Source organism: Platalea leucorodia, assembly GCF_965183815.1.
Source record: "Platalea leucorodia genome assembly, chromosome: 3".
NCBI classification, from domain to species: Eukaryota; Metazoa; Chordata; class Aves; order Pelecaniformes; family Threskiornithidae; genus Platalea; species Platalea leucorodia.
This window is the reverse complement of record NC_138825.1, coordinates 57,344,966-57,359,704: the sequence shown is the minus strand read 5'-3', so window position 1 is coordinate 57,359,704 and position 14,739 is coordinate 57,344,966. Positions and strand designations below refer to the sequence as shown.

Here is a 14,739-nt window from a genome sequence, read left to right as displayed (position 1 = left end):
AGCAGCAGACTCTGAAAAGGTAAGTACACGTAACTGCATCACGGGGCATAAGAGAAGCCTTGCTGCTGCACATGCTAGTGAGTCAGGAGATGAGAAAAAGACATAGGAAAAGAGAGACAAAAATATCTCACCGCTGATATGATACAGCTCTGCAGACTCACAAAAATCCACCAAACATAACAGGCATCAACTCTTAGTTGAACTTATAATGTATGAATAGGTACCTGCAAGTAGGTTTTGGTTTAGATTTGATTCATATTCAAAGCACCTTCTAACAAATGGTTTGGGTTCTGTTTTGTTTAGGGAGACAGGAGATATTTTTCTGAACTTGTCAGATGAAATTTAGCTAAAGCCCTTGATATATATGTGCAGATGCAAAAAGCAAAACAGCATATTGTCAGAAAAGAAACTGAACTGGCTCAAGTTTTGTCCTAAGAGCTGAAGCAATTGTTATTACTATTTTGAAAAAGAATAAAAATTTTAAAATGGTAATTTCAAGTTCAGCAGCAAGATTCCTAATGCAATATTTTATTTATCCTTTAAAATCCATCAGTTCCCCTCAGAAATGCTCTGGAGTAACTACAAGGACGTAATAAGGTAGCTTTGCTAAATTAATGAATCACAATAGTTCAATCTTTTGTCATGGATGCAGTATGCTCTCATCATTACAAATTCAATTGGTCAGAAAATACAGTTGAAATGGGTTTATAAATTAGATCTATGCAAAATCACATTCAATAGGAATTACTTTTGTCTAGTGGTGTGCTAATTCAGTTCAGTATTAGACTTCAGCTAACAATATGAGGATTAATATCTGATCTTCTGTATGTCTGAATCTGTACTAAACTTCAAATTTATCTCATAACTTCTGATTGCAAATATAAAATAATTTTTTTACTGCATCATCTTGTACAAGACTTGTTCCTTCTATACAGCAGCTGTGCACATGTCTAATGATAGAAACATAGCACCTCATGTCCTCAGAACATCAAAGGATTAAACAGGTAAAGAAAATAGCTTGAGAGTGCTGATATGGGAATCTAAGGAATAAAAGTAGCTCTTCAGTTAATTGTTCCCCATGACAATTTTAGTGTAGAGCCTAACACAGACAAAAAACCTGGACAGCACACTACATTCGTTTCCCAGTTGAAGAAATACCTGTTCTAAACATTTCTGTAGTGATTCTCACGTAATGATTCACAGCATGCAGTAAATAAAATCTCCATTCCTTGTCTATGCTGACATCACTGAGGTGTACAGTAAAGCTAGTGATTTCAGATTTATTAAGCACTGAAATACTTTACTTCCTTTCCATTAGATCCATATTTCTTTTTTTATTTCTACTTGGCATATTTTAGTTGGACTAACTTATGTCTAGCATTACACTTTTTTAGGAGTCTCAGTTTTCACAAAAACAGTTTTGAACATCTCTCACACTCAGAGATAAAGTTGCAATGAAAACTCTGATTTTGAATCTGGGATTCAGAATTGGCTTTAGCACACAGACCTTGACCTTATTTTTTAAACTTTGCCCCTTGATGTCATCAGAAAAGGACCGAGTAGTTGCAGACACAGACCTGAGGAATATCTCTGGGACAGGGAGACTTTCCCCAAGTAATCTGGTATCAAGTCTACTGTACAAAGACCACCTCCAGACTCCATTCATTTTAGGCTGCTACATGACTTAAACATGGCTCTTGTCAGAAGTCATGAAGTGGAGCTGTTGGAGACCTGTTCTCACTTACTTCTTACTGTATCTCCCCTGTTATAAACCAGACAACTCATTTTGCTCTGCTCTCCTGGGTTTTAGTTCTGGAACAACTTGGAGGGACAGCACAGAAGCAGGGCCAGTCTCTTAGGCAATGCAGCTTTCAGGTTGCTTGCCATTTCCAGACAGATCCACATTTGTTGACCATAAAGTGAATTAGAGAGAGAGGAAACAAGGCATGTGTAAGTCAGAAAATGGGTCATACATGAAAACAGCTTGAAGCTATTAATACCTAATGCTGCCATTTAATGAATAATAAAGAAGCCGGTGCTAGCCATACAGCAACATTTTAGATCTTCTTGAAAAGGCAGTCTTGGCCTAGGTAATTTTCTTAAACATTTTTGAAAAAAAGTGGTACAGACAGCGTTTAGTATTTGCTTATGTACTGATATTTGTACTCTCCCTCCAAAGAGTAAGATCTTCAGTGCTTTGCTGAAATGAAACCAGCAAAATCCTTCATCTTAAGCGAGGAATACAATAAACTGAGGGTCGTATCTCAGAGTTCATGTCAGAAGCAAATTAGAGAACATGAAAAACTGTCTCATTAACTCCTTGCTTCTGTGCAGTCATCCCTTATCTACCTATGAAATAAATAAATGCAAGGTAGCTGAACATACAATTCCACATAAGGACAGCAGTGGAAATATATTTATGCTCTGTTTTTTCTGAGAAAAATGCTGGGCATGTGTGTTTAACAAGCCTGTAAAACATTTTTGTTCCATTTCAGATACTTCATTTAGTAATACCATTGTTATTTTCCAAAATCATACTCACTGACTGAGCACCTACTCAATATTTTGGATGTTTTCACCCTTGCTCATATGTAGCCTCATGGCTTCTTTCTTATTCAGGCCTGCTCTGAAAACAGTCTTGTCAATTTTCCACATGTGATAAAGCAGTAGTATCTTCATTTCACATGCTAGGACATTAGGCAGAGAAAGATATATGCAAACAAATTTAGTTCTGGCATGTTTCAGCTTTGGGAAGGCTGATGTTACAATCTTACTGATGTAACTTTATTGTATTTTCTCTGTATGCATGAGAAATACCAAGGCTTTAAAGAAATTAAACAATCAACACCCAAAACAGGATCTCATTGAGTCCTTCTGAGTGGCAGCTGATGTTTCAGGAGTGATGGAAGCTCCTATCTGCAGCACCAGGCCTCTGCCACTTGGGCTACTGAACGAACCAACAGCCAAGATAATCCATTACCTTCTGGATAAATCTGTGATAGACAGGAATAAAATGCAAAACTTGCACATATCTGTTGGGAGGAAGATTGTTCTACATAGGCCCAGCTCCGTAGTTCCTGTTTCTCCCTGTCAGCCTTTTTATTTCCCCATGCATTCCAACATGCATTTGTTCTGTTTCAATCCTATTTATAGCCCCTGTCCCCTGTCCAAGTCTCAGTCCCTGAGTACCTTTCAATTCCACTCTCTATCTCCAGCTCAGTCTTCTTCTGGAGTTTCTCCTTCAGCTTCACTTTTCTGGTCCACCACAAACTCTTCCAGGTCCTTATACAATATCTACCTTCTCCTACTAGAGCACTCCCTCTTTTCTTCATCCATGTTCTGTCTGCCAGTTCACAACAGCCTGCCACAGCACCTCACCAGAGATTCAAAGTTTCTACCTTACCAGACCCTCCGGATTTCTTCACTGGCTCCATTCTGTTCTTCAATTAGACCACCTTTATTTACTCCTCTTCCCATCTTCCCATCCTGCAAGCTTAGATTTTTACTGCATTTTGCTGCTGTGACTTTTGCCAAACTCTTTGGAACTAACACAGATTAAGGAGGAGGACACTAAAAGCAGAAGAGAGACCATTTTTCTCATTCCCAGTGTAGTGAGATATGGGCTGCACAGATGAACTATAAGGTGGGTGGAAAATGACTGGACTGCTAGTCTCAACAGGTTTTTATCAGCAGTTCTAATTTGGCCAGGTACTAGTAGCATTCCTGTGTAATCAATACTGAGGTGAATATTTCATTAACAACAGGGATGAAGGGAGAAATTGCACCCCTAGCAAGTTAATGACTGATACCAAATGCGGGGGAGGGGGCATGCAGAGTGGTAGATATGCTGCAAAGCAAAGCTGCCAGTCAGAGGAACCTCAACAGGCTGGAGAAATGGCCCAACGGGAATCTCATTAATTTGAACACTGGAAAATGCAGAGCCATGCACCTGGGATGGAATAATCCCTTGCAAAAATACAGAGGGTGCTGGAAAGCAGCTCTGCAGAGAATGACCTGCGGGCGCTGGTGGGCAAGTTGAACAGGAGTCAGCAGTGTGCCCTGGCAGCAAAGCAAGCCAAACACATCCTGGGCTGTACTAATATAAACATAGACAGGAGGCTGAGAGTGGAGCTTGTTCCCCTCTCCTTGGCACTTGCAAGACTGCTTCCAGTTTGGGGCTTCCAAGCTGAAGACAGTCATTGACAAACTGGAGCAAGTCCAGCGCACAGCCACCAAGATGAGGAGGGTGCTGGAACAAATGACATATGAGGAGATGCTGAGAGAACTGAATTTGTTCAGTCTTCAGAAGAGAAGGATAAGGCAAGATTTTATTGCTGTCTTCAACTATATAATGGGAGACTTTAAAAGAGACAGAGCCAGACTTCTTGGAGGCACACAGTGAAAGGATCAGAGACATCTGACAACTTTGGGCAAAGAATATTATGATTATACATTAGGAAAAAGTTTTTCACAGTGAGAGTGATTCAGCACTGTAACAGATTGTCCTGTGTGGATGTGGAGTTTCCATTCCTGGATATCTACAAAATTCAACTGGATAAGGGCCTGAGCAACCCGATCTAACTTTGAAGTTAGCCCTGCTTTGGGCAAAATGTTAACCAGATAATCTTCAGAGGCCCCTTCAAACTTACATTACTCTGTGATTCTCATCTCTCAGTAACTTGTTTCAGTCCACAGTAATAATTGCAGAGAAAGTCCTGTTCAAAAGCCATGCAGCTGTGCAATGAAGCAACCTCACACGTTTTGTCAGAGAAGGATGCTTTTGCAATCAAGCTAATATATAATTGCTGACATAGGGTGGAACGTGCATGACACATGAAATTTCATATAATTTGGCTAGCAAATGCAAACGAATTCCCACTGTGAATAGTGAGATGCTTCAAGAGTTTGTAGCTTAAATTCAAGTAGGTTTTCTGGGGAAAAGCAAACAAAAAAAAACCTGATTTGACAGCATCCTCACACTACCAAATATCAGAGCTATATCTGTAATACAAAGGTGTCTAGGCTGTCCAGTGGAAAAAGTTTTGGGTTTTTTTGCATGACTACAGCAAAATTTTCTTTTCCCTTCATGATACTTAGAAAGTTGAGCCATTTTTTTATAAATGTTCAAAAAAAAATTACCTGAAACAATCATCTAACACTGAAAATATCAGCCAAAGCTGGACAACTTAAGTAACCAAAAAAGAGAGGAACCTAGGCAGACTTAATAATAAGCAGTGCTACTAGAACTGTCTATAACTAAAGTAGAGTTTTGCTCTGGGGTGTTTAAAAATTTCTCTGCAGAATCAGGTTTATTTCCACTTTGTTTGGTTGGGGTTTTTTATTGCTTGGATCAAGAAGAAATGTTAATAGTAGCACATTATCAATGTGCAACCTGCTTTAGCAATGTTTGACTTCTTAACTTCTTAGCTGCAATATGCCTGGTGCATACTCTTAATACATGACTCTTACAATTGTACTGGTTCTGATATCGTTGCTATTAAAACTTTCAGCTATGTTATTTTATATAGGTTTCTATCTCGCCACCTTTTTCCGTGAACCTAATCAGAATGCTCTCAGATATTTATTATTCTGCCGAACCATTTCCAGGATTTGTATGCTTTATCTATTATTGATACCCTTGCAGATGAAAATTAGGATTATATTTCTCATAGCATTGCAAGATAAAGCTATAAATACTTTTCAACCCATATGTTCTAAATAATCGAAACCATGCAAAACTATTGCAAGGTAATAAATGTGCTATGGTGGCTCATATGTTGGCAACATACACATCTTTCCTTGCTTGTGTTTATCAGTTTGGCTGAAGGAGGAGTATCATTTTGCTGCAGAATGGAAGCAAACAGGCAAAGTTGTTCTTCGACATATTAGCTCCCCAAAGATACCTAGATTTGGTGCACACTCTCAGCCATAGTATTCTCTGCCACGGCTACAGTTTCCTGGATACAAAGGTTCTGTGATATGTAATTTGAAACAGGGACCTTACTTTCAAGTTCAAGTTGTAACTAATAACCAAAGCAGGGAACACTTATTTGAATTAATTTTCTTTAGACATCAGCTGATACAAGTTACTGAATAATAACTAGATACCGCTTGATCAAGATAGCTCAGCAAAACAAATGTTTTAAGAATGCTTGCTAGCTTATTAACTGAAAACACAGATGACAAGGTATTATGTGACATTTTATTTTTGCCAAAGATCAGATTTTCTAGTATTTGTCTTCAATAGTAAAATTAAATTATGATTTTTAGAGTTAGCACCTTCTAAGCTTCCATCTGTTTACAGATCAACTTGAAGAAGAAAAAAAAAGTAAGTTTCTAAAAACTGGAATATTTTTCATGGATTTATGAATGAATAGATTTTGTGTCACAAACTTGAATTACATTTAAAGTTAACAAAAAAAAAAATAAAAGAAAAAGGGAAATAGAAAGAAAGCAGTAGGTATTATATATTCTAATTTTAACAGGGCTATATGTAAAATCCACATTGGAGGCTATCTGGAAAGCATATTATGAATTTCCCAGTCTTGTGATTTAAGATTTAGGGCCTAAATTTTATGCTGAATTTTATTCTGCAGCTGCTGCTTTCTGCAAGGCATCTTCCTAACTATTTTTATTTAGCAAGAGTTGACATTTGTCCTGTGTTGCAGTAAATTTCCCTTCCCCTTTCTTCCTAGCTTTGACATCCCCTTTGTAGCATCCTAGAAAGTCTTCCATAGCCATGTCTTAGCAACACAAGTCAGTACTGAAGTAGGCTGCAGTGATCAAAGCAGTGTTTCTGCATGATAGCAGGTAATAAAATAAGAGGGAGGGAAGACTGGAAGTAGCAATTGAATTAGACATTTGCACCACAAATTGATGAGACACCAAAAAAAAATCTTCAAAGGAGAAATACAGTTTGTCCCTAGAAAATCAGTTAAAAGCAGTTTCCCTATTTGAATATGATGATCAAGATAGAAAAATACATTGCTTACTCACATAGCTTATGAATGGGAAGTGAAATGCATCGGCATTAAATGCAGCCCAGTGCTGCCTAGACGCTCACTGGTGTGTCATCCCCAAAGGGGGAGGAAGGCTCTCCCCTGTGGCATTCAACAGTTACTCTACACAGATGCTGCTGCCTGGGTCCTGGGGAGATAAGTTTTGACAGTGGGCAGCGTGGAAACCGAATGTGACATATTCCACCCATGTTGTCTGATTCGAGACAGACTGCGCTCTTGAACAGTCATTGTAGACTGAAATTCCACCCACTGGATACGAAGTGGTTACATGCATGGGTGTTCATGGTTAGTGACCAACTGCTTGTTTAAGAAGTCGTCTTAGTTATTTCTGACTTTCAACCTTTACTGTGATTTTTTTACTTTTACTAATGGCTTCCATGCAGTGAAGAAAAAGGAGGCATATTTTCTTATTTATATAGATCCTGGCAGTTGTGTCATTAGTTAAGACTGTCATTGCAATGGTTGAAAGACCATTGAAATTGCTATGTACATCTATCAAATAGGATTTATGTTCAGGACAGTCATAATTAAGCTCCCTGTTTTCTGGGGGCCATATTTCCTTTTTCTAGTAAAAGGTTAAAACAAAATGCCCAGATCACTCCTGAATCCAATATTGTTATCAGTATCTTGTCAAGGAATAAGATTACCCTGCAGACTTACTCTTCTATTAATTCTTCTTGTCTCTAACAGGTATCCAGGTATCACTCTAAGTATGTGGTAGGTTAAATCTGGCAAGCAGTATCTCACACGTTCATAGTCTTGCACCAGAAGAATATCTTGATTCAGATGATGTAAGAACCCTCCCAGCAACTGGAATCTGAGCTTGGCAGAAAAGCAGAAATGCCTTACCTTGCCCAGTGTCACTCTGATCAGGGTTCCTAATGAGCTGTGGTAAATAATGGCCTTTGCAGTTCACTGGAAAGGCCACCCAAATACACAGGGATAGTGTACAACCTCAGATGTGACTTCTCTCTGTACAGACGATTTTCCAAACAGCCCCCGTAATGAATACAATGAAAGCAACACCTTAAATGAGAATGTTGAAGGACAGCACCTCCACTCTAATTTCAGTTTTTATGCCTGAATAGATAACAGAAAACTCCCTGCAGACAGACCAGAGAGTCCATGATTAGTTTTAGTGTTTCATTGTCAACAATATCAAATTATCAAAATTATGAAAAACTCCATTTTTTAGAAGTGGATGCACTTCACTTGCAGGGCTCTTCTCTGCATTTGTTTGGAGCTATGCCTTAGCTCTTGTCAGCCTTTCTTATTGGTTTAATAAAAAAACACTGGCATTTGATGTTCACTTTGCAATTGCTGAAGGAACTGGTGCCAGCAACTAATGCTTTCCCTATCAGAGCAGATATGGCCAGCAGTGTTTGTTGTTTCAATAGCCTCAGAGCAACAGCAATCAAGGCCAATGACACAGAGTCAATTCCCCGTCTTCCTTTCAAGGGACATAGTGCAGTGTCTATCTGAAGGGAGATTACAGATGTTGACCGCTCTGACTCTTTAGAAACAGGAGACATACGGGTGGGATTCATTTCACATAACTTGCAACATCACTGGGCATTCATCTTCATTCAGTAGATATCTGTACCAGAATTAGTCACTTCAGCCATCTTTTATAGTCTAGAAAGAGAAACTTGCACTTTTAGAGCGTAATGCGCCTGGTCTATTTTAGTCAGGTACCTTAGAAAGAGACAATGTGTGTCTTCACAGTGCCTCTTTCTCTCTGTGTCTCCATAGACTAAGAAGAAAGTCCATGTGAAGGTTCGATGCTGTTGTCCATGCTGCGTGCCATTTGAGGTGTCTTAGGTGATCACCCTCACTGACGCCCATCTCCTACTCCAGAAAGGTATAGCTGCACAGTAAGTCCTGTGTCATATCTGCTAGACCCGTCTGACCTTAGACCCTATTTGAGAGGCCGTAAGGGGTGAAAAACTGAATCAAGCCCTAGGCGTCTATATTTAATCAGGTGAACCCTATCCATGCAGGCTGCCTGAACAAACATGTTTTTAACCACAAGTTTTAAATCCATGTGGAAAGGACTTGGTATATGGAGCACTTCCTGAGTCTGTGGTTTACACAAAAAATATATCTGCTAAAGAAGTGAAGAAAGATTTCTTAAATAAGAAGAAAACTTCGGAAAGGATGCTCAGAGAGAGCAGGTGAGATTCATCTTCCTACCTTGGCAGAAAGGAGGATAATGAGGAAGCATTACAGCTCCTTTGTCCCTTTCCACTGCTGCCTGGCCTTATTCAGGGGCACAAGGAGGCACAGAACACATGTGCTCCTCAAAAATATGGGTTGGTGACTTTATGGTGCAAGCACACTTGCACATTCAGCACATTCCCTAAGAAGAGCTGCAGAAACAGCAAAGCTGGTATGTACAAGTTTCTCGTAATTGTCATGTGTGAATATCTCAGAACATTTAACAGGTTTATCTTTACAATGCTTCCATGAGATAGGATAACTCCATGTTTTCCTGTCTCTTCCATTACAGTCATCTATTGCTGTAAAACTGTCAGGGACATCAGTACAAGCTCTGAAAAGAGGAACACTCCGAGTGTTCAAGAAACTGCTTGAACACTCGAACTGTGTTCAAGAGGGGACCTTAGAACAAATGCATGCTTTAGAGAAAAATAAACAACAACAACAAAAAAAACCAAAACAAAACACTACATTACATAGTACTCTTTCATGTTATGGAATACCTCATACTGCATAAAAAAAAAAAAAGAAAAAATATCTTTGAATTTTGCATTCATTGTAACATTCTTTTGATTTTAAAATTTGGAAAATCCACTTTGTTTACAACTCAGCATGAAGAGCTAGAAAGATTCATAATGAATCAGACAAGCTAAAAAAATACGTATTAGGTTAAGTAACTATTTTTCAGACTGATGGGTTTATGAATTACAGCAGAAGAGGGATTGATCTACATTTGTAATCATTCTCAAATTTAGCAAGCATTAAAAATTAAAGCTGTGATCATATTGGTTGGAAAAACAGGTTCAAAATGTTTCAGAGTCAATTTCAGTATGATAACTGGGACCAAAGCTAAAGAAATACTTTATTATATTAATCTAAACCTGGAGCCTGAGGTACCAGAAGGTACTCAGAAACTAGCCACTAAAAGGGAGGGAGCAATGAATGATTTTTCATCTGGTATTTCTGTTTGTACACTGATTTGCTCTGCCTCTGTCACTCACTACAGACTGACAGACAACTCCCTCATCAGGTAGGTGCAGTCCATTCTTACATGGGTTTTGGCCAAATTTAGAAGCAGCACCAAACGCAGGCTACAGAGAGCCTGAAATACAGGCACGATTTTACTTCAGGTCTGAAAAGTGCAAACTCAGTGGGATGACACAGGAACATCACACACTTGCAGAACGAAAAGGATTCATCTTTGCTGTTGCTTGTAGGAATTTACTGAGGTAAATTAGCTACTGAAAGGCTTCTTGTTTTTTCCCCAAATGAACAAAAACTTGCTGAAAAGCACAAGGAAATAACCAGAAACGACCAGAACTCAAATTTAATAGTTAAGAACAAAAGAAATCTTTCAATCAATTTACTGTAATATCCATGAGTACAAGATTTCCTCTAATAGTATTCAACTACTAGTCTGCATTTACTAAAAAAACCTACTATAAAAATTATTGAGAAAATAAAATATAAGTGAGATTTGAAGAGAATTAAAAACATAACTAGTGCTACGTCTTCTCCATTTTACTGGAAGATACAGACATTGTAAGATAAGGGAAAGGTATTTTAGTTTGGCTCACTATAAAAGCAGCCACAAGGTCAGACATAAAAGGGGTCAAGTTAAAGACAGCACAATTTGAATTAATTAAGCCCCTTCTTTTTTCTCAAATTCTGATGTCCCATGATTTAGAGACTCCAGAAAGGAGATTGGTATATTTTTTTCTTTTCTTTATGTATCTTTATGTTCTTCAGCTAGATACAGAAGCCTGTCATTATCTTGCAATAAGAGACAAAGCCTTTTGGAAAAGGAAACACTATTTGAAAGAAATAAAATATAACTCCAGAATTAATACACATGTAGCTACACATTTGTCTATAGTCAGCAAGATTTTGAATACTTATTAACAAAGTCAAATTACATTAAAAGTTTTCCTTATCACATACAGTAACTTTTGATTTTTGTGACTGAATATTTTTAACATTTTGTCCAATTATTAAGAGAATATACTTTCCACTCTAACCTACAATGATTATTTATTGTCCTAGCCACTTGTATTGTTGAATGCGGCATTTGCATCTGAAATCCAGAGTATAACAGGATGATGCAATGCAAATATTTCTGTCTTACAAGCCAAACAGCACAAATTCTGTTACACAAAAAGGTAAATGAGGATTGCAGAGGAGTCTTTCTGGGTCTTAGGTTACATTACTTATTATAGAAGCAGGCAGCCATATCATAAACTGATCATGATCCTTTTTAAACTTTGTTAAGGCTTTTTGGTTTGAGAATTTTTGCCTTTACTACTCCTACTGGTAGGTTGTTCCAGAAACTCACCATTTTGGTAGATAGACATCTTCCAATCTCCAGCATCAATTTATTCATTGCCAAATTACACTGCCCCATGCTCTGTTTCTTCCCATAACCCAGTTGAAACCAATGAGATTAGCCAAATGAATAAAGTAAATCGGAAAGTTGTGCATTACTTTATTTTTTAAAGAACTTGTTCTTAAACCCCATGATTAGATATTTAAATATTTCCTAGACATTGAACACGTATTCAAATTATTTTCAACAGACTATTGGTGGTTGGATTTGTGCCAAAACGCAAAAATAAATGCCTAATATTTAATGTTGTGAGGGTGATAACTTTGTAAACACAATCTTGCAAAAATAAAAAGAAAAAAAGGAAAGCTTTTATCAATTTAATTCCAACAGTGCTATGCCTGTTAACAAAATATAATCATAGCAAGCACTTTGATACACATTTCTTATTACCACGTAAGATGCGCTTTACAGAATTATGGCTGGAAGGGACCATTAAATAATTTGTATAACACTGTATGCAGATAAACCACCTGCATATCCAAGATCATAAATTCACCTAATTACTGCTGCAATAAACCTCATCAGTTGCATATGGCTAAAACACATCTTCAAGGGAGACACCCACCCTTGATCAGAAATGTCAGGAAATGGGGAATCCAACACTGACCTTACATGTTTGCTCCAGTAGTTAAACTAAAAAAGTACGTTAATTTTATTTTGAAGTGTCTCACCTCATTTCACTATGTAAATATAAAAGGACATTATTTCCATAGTTCAACTTCTATTTCCAGGTGATTCTTGGTTTTGATTCTTCTGAAGTAAAATACCCTGACTATAGTACATTTTCTGCCTCTGTCTTTCAACTTCACAGACTCACTACTCCACTGTTTACATATCTAAGGCCACTTACACACTTTTCACCATAAGTTTGCACTGGACGTTCATGTAAAAAAAAAAAACAAAACAACAACTTTAATTTAGTGCAACGTGCAGTTTCCCTCTTAAGTCACTGGTAATCATTCAAGATCTTTATGTTCTGACATGTATTCACTCTTCCTAGCAGTATTGTATTTGGTTGTACTAAAATGCATTTTGTTTGAATCAATTCAGTTAACAGATCACTGTATTCAACAGTCTGACATAACCGTTATCTATCATTTCACCAGTCTTTATTCCATCTGCTCCCCAAAATTGGTTAATAATTTGCAAAAAGTGCAATCATCATCTGGTTTTTTGGACCAGATTCTACTACCAGATTCTTAGTCGGGCTGAGTTAGTCTTTAAGAACATACATTGCTGTTCACAGTAACATGTTATATTGTGCAGATAAGTCTGGCAGAGTCTGGCCCTCAACAGGGAAAAAACAACTTGCTTTTATTTTTTCAGAGTCGTTCCATTTCTAGCAAACTCATTTGTATCTCTCAAATAAACAGATACAGGCAAAGTTTAGGAAAAAAACCGTTACATCTAACTGTTCACTTTGATTCACTGAAGCCCAGTATAATAAGCTGATGCAAAACTATGCTCTTAACATTGCACAAACATTAACGGTGTGGGTATTGGTGTGTATGACTATATTTTCTTGGAAGCTACAGTTCTATCAATTTCTACCACTTAGTTCAAAAATTACATAAATGTTTTCACAACTGACAATAAATAATTAAACCAAGGAAAATTATTCCCCCCCTTCAAAGACACTTTTATCTTTCTATTCCAGACAAAAAAAAAAAAATAACCCTTCTATTGAGGGACAAAAATACAAAAAACAAAAAAATCTTATCTTTTGAAATGCAGCATGCCAGATTTATGGTTAATATATATCACCCTCCAATGAAAAATGCAGGTTAATATGTACATTGCTCTCAGGATAGCTCATGAAGGTGGTTACTGACTGAAATACTGTCACTGAGTCAACTCTAACAGTTTGATTAGGAAGGATATTGTGCTTCTGAACTACTTCCTATATAAGCCACTTCTCACACTGTAAAGGAAGCCAGAGAAAAATACTCTTACTACCAGCTAAGAGCTGAACAAACACTCAACTCATATGCAGAAATGTGTGATGGTAGAAGTCTTTTTAGTATACTTCAGACAGTAATTCTAATATATTACAACAGGGAGGTCATTTGCCATTCTTTAATCGGTTATGATTTCCTGTTTCCCCAGGAAACATTTATACTCATTATCTAATTTGTTTCTCATTTACGTATAGTTTTCAAAATTGACAGCTTACAGTCACAGTGAGCTGTGAATTACAGTTTTGTTTTATTTTGCAGTATTTTTCATGGTCTAGATATCGTGGATGATTCAATTAAATCACATGGTCCTTTACACAAAAAGAAAAGATTTGAGCATACAGATTTCCGCATTCTAATTTTCTCAATTCATCTGCTTAAAGAAGAAAGAAAAATTATCTGTAGCATTTACCTGTAGAAGGCTGGAGGAGCAGCTTCCCTCATCCCAAAGCTGCCCTGTTCATTTTCAAGGTAATAGGGTACCTGTTGGCTGTGATGATGGATGAAGGGTGAGAGCTGGGGCGCCGTTTGCAAGAACACCACTGGGCTTGGTGGGACATTGTTCAGTGAGTGAAATCCTGCCAGACTGCTGGACCCAAAAGATTCAGAAGTAGGGGCATAACTGAGAGAAGCAGAGCTGTACACTGGAGCCGTAGTACCAAAATCATAAGTGGCTCCTTCTGGGTAGTTAAAAACTCCTGTCTTGTTGCTCTCCACGTACATGTCGCTGAGCGATCTTTCCAGGGGAATCTTCAGCTGTGGTCTGCTCAGTGTCTCCAGTTCAGTGCCTTGAATCTGGTGTAGCAGGGTAACTCCAGAGGTTTTGGTGTGAAGGGTCATGGTCAGTGCTAATGGCAGTGAGCGAGGAACATATCTGCTTTTACTGTCAACAGCGAGATCAGCAGCTGGCAGTCCACCTAAAAAAAAATTCCAGAACCTATTCTGAGGCTCAGCAGAAATCACAATAAAGCAGCACTACACAGGTATTCCTCTAATCTCGGCAAGGAGGAGGATACAAACAAATGCAGAGTGAGCACTGAAAACGCACATTCTCTCTCTCTCCCTCCCTCCCTCCCTTTCTCTCTCTAACTTTTAGGAACTCCTCATCTACGCTAATATGCATTACAAGGTGCTGGCCGCAAGCCAGGAACTCTTGCCTTGTGCC

At 38.0% G+C, this 14,739-nt stretch overlaps 1 protein-coding gene across 1 annotated transcript in view; it reads right to left on the bottom strand.

Annotated features, from left to right (window-relative positions):
- ESR1 (estrogen receptor 1) overlaps positions 1–14,495 on the bottom strand; it is a gene marked incomplete at its 3' end in the record, with an annotated part of 113,742 nt that extends 99,247 nt beyond the window's left edge. Inside the window, exon 1 of the mRNA XM_082306272.1 lies at positions 13,987–14,495. Within this exon, the coding sequence (XP_082162398.1) occupies positions 13,987–14,414 (428 nt within the window). The 5' untranslated portion in view covers positions 14,415–14,495. The remainder of the gene's footprint in view (positions 1–13,986) is intronic.
- Positions 14,496–14,739: the final 244 nt, after the last annotated feature.